At 39.1% G+C, this 9,645-nt stretch overlaps 1 protein-coding gene across 7 annotated transcripts in view; it reads left to right on the top strand.

Moving 5' to 3' along the window:
* Window positions 1-62: 62 nt before the first annotated feature.
* Window positions 63-9,645, top strand: part of LOC136427435 (zinc finger CCCH domain-containing protein 4-like) — a 30,901-nt gene continuing 21,318 nt past the window's right edge. For 5 of the 7 annotated variants that reach the window (XM_066416282.1, XM_066416287.1, XM_066416286.1 and 2 more), the window contains exons 1-3: window positions 462-751; window positions 7,298-8,702; window positions 9,194-9,386. In XM_066416282.1, coding sequence (XP_066272379.1) covers window positions 651-751; window positions 7,298-8,702; window positions 9,194-9,386 — 1,699 coding nt within the window. In that variant the 5' untranslated portion in view covers window positions 462-650. Of the gene's footprint in view, window positions 230-460; window positions 752-7,297; window positions 8,703-9,193; window positions 9,387-9,645 lie in introns of those variants that run through there. The other 2 variants (XM_066416284.1, XM_066416281.1) reach the window with 2 other exon arrangements.

The following is a 9,645-nucleotide window of genomic DNA, read 5'->3' as shown; positions in this document are numbered from 1 at the left end:
AAAAATAATGTTCCCTTCTTCTGTTTGTGGCATGTGCCGAGGGGATCTCTTACAAATTCTCCGATTTTATGGAACTGACGCCGTAAAACATCGAGAATAGATTTTTTTCTGTTTCCACTACATTCAATAATGACTTTTTAAGTTACATATGACATCTAATGCATTATTTTGCCTCTAAAATGGCTAAATTCCACAACAAAACCATCTTTTTACTGTTATGCCACGCCAGGTAAGGTAGTTTATTAATGACTACAAGAAATCATGTTTAATCCTTTATTGTACGTGTTTCAGTTATCATAATGGTTTATAGCATGAAATAGTTATTGAAAGTATTTCTCATATAAGATGTATGAATGTTTTACCTCATATTAACGAATAATAAGATATCGAGCACCCCTATTAGCACTTTGGTATGTTCTGAAGTCGTAAGAATGACGTTATTTTTTGCGCAGAGATGCTGCGCAGTCCATCAGTTTTCAGCCGACGCCATGTTGTTGAGGTGGATTGACAAATACTTCGGATGAAACCCGCGATTTCCAGCACGGAATGGAAGCGTAACTTCACGTCTAACGGTTTACTTTTGCACCTACAGTTAAGTCTAGTCGGGCAGAAGTATTCTGGCTGGGGAGAAGCCACGGAAAACGGCGAACATGGCTCTCGAAAGCCTGTTCAGCAAACCCCCACCCTTGGTTAACAAAAATTGTGAACCAGACACACAAAACGAAGAATCTGAGCTCGCTGAGAAAGAAAGGTCGAGTACCATCCTTCGGGAATGTTGCTGTAGATGTAATTCTAACGATTTTTCGCATTTTCTTCCCTTTTCCAGGCTCTTTGCTGAAGAATTTGATGTTATTCATTGTCTGAGAAGGTGATGTGAAGGGTGACATAAATTATGCAAATTATGCTATTTTGGGAACGTCAAGCTGTTGGTCACGTGACATGGGTAACAAGACGCCCGATTATTTTTTGTGATGCAAGGACTGAAACTGAAATATCCCAATCGAATTGGTATACCACTAGCATCACCTTCAATATTTGCCCAATTGCCATCATCAGTTTTTGATGATGTACAAAACGCATCATTAGTTTTGCTGATGACTTTTGACACAATTTCAGACAATGAAAAACTCAACCCTAGGTATGGTTTGGATGTAGCAGCAATTTTCCTCAGAAAAGGTTTGGGTTTCCTTAGATGTTGAAGGAAAACTAGAGATGTTGCCATTTTCCATGGTCTGATGCCCCAACCCACATACAACTGTAGGTCTGCATGCAGTTTATGTATAATTTAGCTGTCTAGTGATGTACCTCACTTTCCATTTCACCTACCCTTAATGTGACAGTGCATGGTGGATGCTTTTAATTTTCTTTAAAACAAATCTGCAGAATCCATCATTGTGCCCCCCCCCCCACTGTTGCCCAGTGTACTATATACATTGTCCTACACATCAGCCTGTGAATTCAAAATGTTGCAACAGTACTTTCTACATGTCTGTGCATACATAACCGTGTGATACAAGTACAGGAGTTAATAGTTGCACTTATGTATGGAGAACAGTTTTTTTTTAGATAAAGTTTTTGTTACAACAAGAAAACAGAACTTAGCAACATATTTAAAACAATAGTGAAGAAGACGCAATAGCTCCCAGGAAATTAGAATATACTGTGCGATCCTCCCATTTCCGGTTTGAAGGCCATATCCCCTTAGGCGCCAAGTAAACATGCCCACCTTTTACTCTAAAAGGGACTGGGTAATTTGATGGAAGCCCCCCCTAAAAGGTGAGCACAAATTTTCTTTCTTGCTGTTGATGTAAATTTAAAAAAACAGGTGCGCATGAAATTCATTACTGATTTTGACCTCAAAAGACTTCAACACCATTGACTTCATGAAAATACTATAGCTGTATGAGGTCAAAAGCCAAAGTTCAATATTTGCATAAACAGCTGTTGATGTTTTGTTATTACTTAGAACAGACGAGGCACAGACAAGGTGGTTTGTGACAAAGCATTTTTCTCAACTTCTTTGAAATCGTTATTCAAAACACCACTTAGTTAATAGACGAGTCTGAGTGGTAAATCAAACAATGAAATCATGAGAAATCATTTTTAAGACCCAGGAACTTGACAGACAAAATTGCCAACCAATTTCATTCTCAAAAGTAAAACTTTTATTTTCAGTGATTAAACCATAAGATCATTTGTAAAATCCGATAACATCCCAGACCACATTACCAACTAGTGTAAAGCAATGATGGTAACTTGGTAAGTAAACTTAAGCACAGGCACAAGCACCCAGCCCTCCCTCAATGTTTATATCTGCACGAGGTTGTAGAGGGAGTGTCAATAACTCAAGAAATAAATGAAAATAGCCAAATACTATGCTATTAAAGATAAATGTTTTAAGCAAAAACAAGAATTTCAACAAGCAAATTTTTGTTCTGGACACTGAAAAAGTGAAGGAAATGATTCAGTCTTGCTGTACATGAACTAAACAGAAGTGGACCATGCCAGATTCTGGGTGAAAAAGATTGTTGGCATGACTTTAACCTTTAGGCAGACTGAAGTAGCTGTTTGGCTACCTATTCTTTATTGGTTACAGGGTAAGGCAGCAGGGAGAGGGTTAAAACAGTAGAAAATACTTGTTTTTATCCTCTTGCATTGGGTCAATAGGATTGTTTGAATCAAAAGGTGACAGATATAAAAGAATTGAACAGCTTTAGCTCTTACAAAGGTTTATGAATTAGACTAAGAACGTAGAAGAGCAATTTGATGCATGGTAGAGATATGTGCTTCAGAATTGTCCAAGATAGTGCTGCATACCTAAACTTAACAAAGTATAGAGGTTTAGGTATAGGTCTGAACCTAAAAGTTAAACCTATACCCTGAACAACTTGACATAATAACGTGTGGTTGTCAATGATGACAGAAACTGTCAACAAAATGTTTATTTGGACTTAAAGGGCATGAGACACCAATGACATCAACATTAAGAATTTCCTGAAATTACATAAAACATAATACTATTGTTTAATAACATAGAAATTTTCTCTAAACATTCACACTTCGGATGTTATTGAACATCAAACCACCAAAACTTCATACCTCCAGCTTTTGATTCTTCCCACCAGGTAATTACATTAATCAGTGATTTGCCCAGTCATGATGTCACAATGAACATGGCAGCCGATTTGGAACTTTGCACTGCGGCTCGGAAAGAATGTTATTTTTGCAAGTAAACAAAATGGATGTTGTGTCCTTTAATTGAATGTTATCACCATAATTAAGCCGTTTGCTCATCAAATAATGTTTTTCCCAAGCCCTGGTGTAAGGTTCCGAACCAGCTGCCGTGTTCATTGTGACGTCATGTCTGGGCATTGGTCACTGATTAATATAATCACCTGGAGAGAAGATCAGATGAGAATAAAGAGCTGGATCCATGGAAGTGTGGTTTCTGATGGTTCAATATTAAATAACATCAGTAGGGTGTATATTTGTTTTAAACGTTTATATTCCTTGAATGATGCTACTCCTATTTCAGACACTAAGAAAATGTTGTATTTTGGTGTCTTATGCCCCCGGTATCATTCATAAGCAGAGAGAGAAGTCAAAGAAGGTGCTAATTTCAGTGCCCATACAATGTTATCTATTTCCGGTGCTAAATTTTCATCTGTGTGGTAGGAATCACATTTTTTAAGGAAAAATACTAGTAATCTATATACATGTTCTTGAATGTAAGTTTTTTTTCAAGCACAGTACATTGATGTTCCGTTTTTTTGGACCTGTACCTAAATGATTTTCTTTGTACTACATGTACCAGTATGCAACACTACTAGTAGTGTAAGGCCCTCTTTACATTAAGCTTTTCACAACAGCGGTACTGGCGACAGCGGGAACCCAGTGAAAAGAGAATTCCCGCGAGTGTCCTACCAGATTTCCAGGCGGTGTGTCTAAAGACGTTGCGACAGCGGCGTCCCAACAGCGGGAAATATAGCCTCTGTCGCGAAAAGCTGGGGGTAAAGTGGGCCTAAGACCTTGATGCACATATCCTAATAAGTCAACTTGCCAAAATTAGCAAAGAATTGTTTTCATAAAAGAGCATTTGCAAACCTGCTTGTAAGACCTGGCTGTTTAGATTGGCCCGATTGGCTAAAAGATAAAGTGAATTCTGTAGCTACAGTTAGAAATGTTTTTGTGATGAACTACTGTCTACTGTGAGAGTGATGTTGCTGACCTTTGTCTCAAGTTGTCTTTTGTGTACCCTTATGTAATTATGCATCTGATTTCTCTAAATTGTGATGTTCTACAATCTACACTCTACACAACAGTCATTCCCCATAGTCACCTCTGTCACTGCCGACTGGCAGAACTTAAACACCCCAAACCCAATAAGAACAACACAAGAAGGAACCACATGACCACTGTTACAAGCTGTTGCATCCATTCCATACCATACATAATGCTCTTATCTTCCTGTAAGTGTATGCATGGCTCTAGCTAAACCAAACACTTGATGGGAATGAAAATCTCTTCTTAACATGAAGAGTTTAGTTAGGTTAACATGCATTGTGATTGCCATCACATTTGAGACTTAAACGTTGATGTTTGCTACTGCGTAATAATCACTTTCACCAGATGAACATACAAAGTATTGACAAATTGTTGTAAGGACACCACAAATAAGTCTTGCTTTAGCATAGTAGGTTTTCCTAGGTTCTTGTGCCTTTGGAGGCCTTTTACATCATGTTTTCTTATGTCTACTTTTCTCAACTGTGCTAAATTGCCTTCAGTGTATTGTTCATTGTATACTTCTATTGATACCATCAAGGAGTGTTTGGCATAGCCTGACTCCTTTTTCTGGTCACTACAGATCCTGATTCTTGTGCAGGGTACTGTTCACAGGAATGTTATTTATACAATGCCTCCTATATGAAGTGGGTTTTTATGTTGATGAGCTAAGTTAGCCTGGGTACCATCCTTCGTAGGTACGGCTGGCTCCCACTGATTGCTTGGTTACCATGGTTACCAACTACGGAGGATTGTACCCACGCTAGAGCTAAGTTATAAAAGTCATATTGCTTCAGTTTGTGTTCAGAGAACCTGCATGTTGGCAAAGGGATGAATGAATATATATGGTATAGAAAAGCATAATATATACATGACATCTGACCTCAAGATTAGGCTCCCTTTTCACTAGACAACGATCACTGAGCAACCAAAATTGAATCTGTGTGACCCTTGATCTTATGATTGGACTATGATGCACAATATTCAAGTATGATTCAAAAGATAGCAAAATGTGAATAAGATTTGTTCTTTACATATGACATTTTTTAGCATTCTCAAATTTTTGGTCGCTCAGTGGTTGAGGCCTCTAGTGGGAAGGGGGTGTAACTTGGCAACCTTACCTGATTGATAAATGATTGTATAAATACTTCAAAGAATGCTGATTGAACCGTCATAATTGAACTCAAATTTAGTAAAAAATTGCCCTAGGTGTTCCAGTCAAAACACATGCCTTATTGTAGCTCAGTAAAAGTAAATCTGGTTAGTTGTTTTACTTAGGTAGATAATAGAATAGTAAGCCACATTTCGCTGAACTGTACATGTATGTTGTTCAGTTACTAATGTGATATGGCTAACAAGTAATATTTTTTCCCAAACAGCTGCCAATTAAACACTAGAACATATTCCTAACAAACAAAAACAAATGCCATTTGCCCACTGAAAAATAAAAGCAAAAAACAAGTCAATTTAAAAAAAAGCCATTCCCCTGTCCAAATTGAAACACATCATAATTCATATTGTCCTATCAGGGCACACCGATAATGATCTATGTGTCTGTAGATGTTTGTTTAGACTATCTTCCTCTTGGCATGAGTTTGACAATAGTTGGAATCACAAATGATGACAATCAGTCATGAACTATGGAACAGTTACTGTACAAACATTACATTAAGATCTTCCAGATGTACATAGATCAGGTGATTTTTAATTTGAAGACTTGACCCCTTTCTGCTGTTCTCTGTCGTAACAAATACAAATAGCAAACCAGCGCTCGAAAGTGAATTTTGGGCATACGTGCACTGGTGCACCTAACCTAGACATTTAGGTGCACAGAAGAAACATGTGTACATTCACAGTTTAATTACTTTAATAAATTAATGTCAAGAATATGCTGTATACTAGTGCACAATAGTACAAAGCCCTACACAGATATCAAGGTGCACTGGTGCACCCACAGTCAAAAATTATGTGCACAGCTTATTTGCTTTTGCCCTTATTCTGAGCTCTGGCAACCTAACTCAGAATATAGCAGTACAAGGTATAGAAAAGCTATAGTTTGAAGCACTGGTTATTCTCAACGTTGAGGCTTAATGCACACAAATCTGTATGTCCACTTCCATAGTGCTGTAATGGAAGGTCTATTTGAAAGGAAATATACAATACAACGGAGGGCATTATATATTTCATAAATGCAATAAATTTAATTAGACATCATACTATTGCTCCATGTCCCAGAATGCATGAGCCCTCAGCCATTTAACCATCAGTGGACATTTGTGCTAATTGGACACTCTGACATCAGGTTCTTGTCCCATTTTTCTTCTGTCCTTTGTCTAAAAGTATATATGACAAGTGTTGAAAGACATCTGCCTGCTTCAGGATTGATCCCCTTAGGACTACATCATTTATCGGTCAGATATGGGTGAGGGTGTGCATCCGTTAGGTGTAGTGAACTATTTTGATTCACCTTTAATCATAACTGTCCTGCTCTAATCCAACATTGTTGGTCATTCTTGAAGCATAAGTGATCACTTAAATTCTATGTAGCACGTTATTTGTTATCCTGAGTTCATCGTTAAACGTTATTCACAAATTATTTGTATTGCAAAGCCAAGAACACCAGATTGCCCACAGTTTACAGACTAGTTTTTGGTCACTACTTCCAAAAACTAAGCTTGAAAATACAGTCAATTTCCTATCTCCTGTACTTTAACTGTCAAATTTACCAATAAGTGTTGCCAGGATCCCTCATAGGTCTGAAGACAGAAATTCATGAAACGGATAATGTTAGCCCCATATCAAAGCCAATTGTTGACCAACTTAAAGAGGATGACAACTTTACTGGGCCAATTCTTGACTTCTGGGAAGTGTTTGAACTCTGTTGTCCTGTTTCTGATGGATTTTTATCAGTATGGGTTGTATGTAGGGTAGAGGCTCAGCTAAACTTGGTAGATATAAATAATAAAGTGAGATTATCCAGGACAGTGCAATAATGTTATACCTTGTTGAATTTCAGGAGGGAGATGCAGGGAACAGGGCATGAAACATCATTTGGAGACCATGGGAGTGATGTAAAATCAGAAGAAGGGGAAGTGGAGGAAGGAGAGGAGACAGAGAGTAGTGCAGCTTCCACAGAGGAAACTGGACAGTCTTTTGATGGGGAAAATTGTGAAATGCTTCCACATGGTGCCAAACACTTGTATGAAAGGGATCTGCAGCTACAGCACAGAGAACTTGCTGAAAAAGGGTTTCATCATTCACACATGGGTGATGGGTCAGCGGAGGAGGGGATGTCACTACCACAGGGGCTTGTACAGCCAATGGAAAGCCAGGAGGACTTTGCCCAGCCAATAGGAATGGAGGAAAGACAATTTGTTTCAGACTTGTTGAGTGATAACCATATACAGGGTAGTGATGTTGAAAATGTCTCGAGCTCCCTCAACTTTGGTCAAGACCACTTTCAGGCTAAGCCAGAAGACTACATTGACTTCTCACAAACTGCGAACGATGGAGGTATAGCTGAACAGTTTGATAACTATACAGTGGACAGTGGGGAGGACATTGTAGATAGCATTCTAAGGGAAGCAGTGAAGCCCCTTGCTTCTGAAGAAATAGATGAAGGAGAGCAACAATATAGGCTTCAAGGACAGGGTCAGAGTTTATCTGAGGATGCACAGAGGCTTGTTCAAGACATTGGTGTTGATGAGGGGAAGTATGAAGAAGAGAACCCACATAGTGAAGAAAAAGAAGACACTAGACAAGTCTCTCAAACAAGATTAGTTGAGGAAGAAGAAATAGTTCAGGATGATGGTGAAGATTATGATGAGGAACTGAATACTGAAGAAACAGTTACACAGGAACACTGCAGAGCCCAAACTCAACGCCGTAGAAGAGAGTACACTGATGATGCGTACGAGGAACATGAAACTGTCGAAGATGTTAGTGACAATGAAGGGGAGTATGTAGAAGAGGGGGAAGAAGAAATGGATAAAGATGGAAAGCAAGGAACAGAAGAACATGAAGATCACCACGATTTTGAGGAATCACATGACGAGGAGGGTACTGAGGAAGAGTCCTCAGAAGATAGTGAAGAAGAAAAGATGGAACAAGATGAACAAAAGGCAACCTCACCAGTTCAAAATGAGGACAAATTAAAAGAAGCTCAAGAAGAAGACCTGGAGGAGGGAGAACTGGAAGAGGGAGAGATCGATGATGATGATGATGAGCAGCAGGAAGCAGCCCCTCCTCCTGAAAAGAGGCAGAAGAAAGAGTCGCGGAAGGAGAGGGCAGAAAGAAAGAAAGCAGAGAGAGCCGAAAAGAAGAAGAGAAAGGACAGAGAAAGGTTAAAAAGGAAACGAGAAAAGGAAAAACGAAGAGCAAAGAAAAGGAAGCACCAGCTCAAAACCACTGAAAAAGAGCAGGTAATTGTTATCTCCATGAAAAATGGAGATAGTGTTTTTGGCGTGTCTGTGTGTGTATCTGTCTGTCTGTGTGGCTGTCTGTCTCTATGTTCGTGTTTCCGGACTATTGTAGTCAGCATAACTCAAAAACCTCTGGATGGATTACAATGATACTTGGTATGTGGGTGGGTGTTGGGGAGACAAAGGTCAAGGCCGATTTTGCCCCCCTGGTATGTGACCTTGGTACTGCAGCAGAACTCCCGTTTTTTGTATCATTTTACCTGGACGTGCTATCGTCTTGATTTTTTCTTCTGTCACTAGTTAGTTTCCTTACAGTTTGGATGTATTAAAAACATCTCTAAAAAGTTGTTTTGTTACATTATCAGTACTGTTGATGATCAATTTCTAACTACTGACACATAAGATTAAAGAACAAATCTATCACAGACCTTAAACTACCAGTAAATACATAGCCATCCTGATGACTGTTTTATTTAAAACTTATTTTGCAGCGGTCAAGATCTCGGTCTCCTGGCTTCTATGGCTCAAGTCCTTCCTACAGTGACCACAGCCACTACAGTGACTATGATGAGTTCAGTTTTGGGAGACAAGGCGGTGCCAGCAGCAGGAAGAGAAGAAGGTCCGGGTCACATCCATATGACTCCCCTTATGAAGAGGACTACTTTGACGACTATGAGGGATTTGGTAGGACGTCCTACTTTGAAACTTTCTTTGCGATCTCCTATTTTGCTTATTTGGTTAGTAAAGGCATGTCGACAGCAGGTCTGTTGTTTGTCAAAAGCTGAAATTGTTAAAACAGGCTTAGACCCCGTTCATATTAAATCGCGCAAAGCGCGAAATCGCGGAAATCGCGATAATGTGGCTTAGTATGAACGCTCCAAATCGCATTTGAAATCGCCCGAAATCGCTTTCCGCGAAACCACCTCCGGAGGTGGTTTACTCG

Source organism: Branchiostoma lanceolatum, chromosome 2 (assembly GCF_035083965.1).
Source record: "Branchiostoma lanceolatum isolate klBraLanc5 chromosome 2, klBraLanc5.hap2, whole genome shotgun sequence".
NCBI classification, from domain to species: Eukaryota; Metazoa; Chordata; class Leptocardii; order Amphioxiformes; family Branchiostomatidae; genus Branchiostoma; species Branchiostoma lanceolatum.
This window is presented reverse-complemented; position numbering and strand designations above follow the sequence as displayed.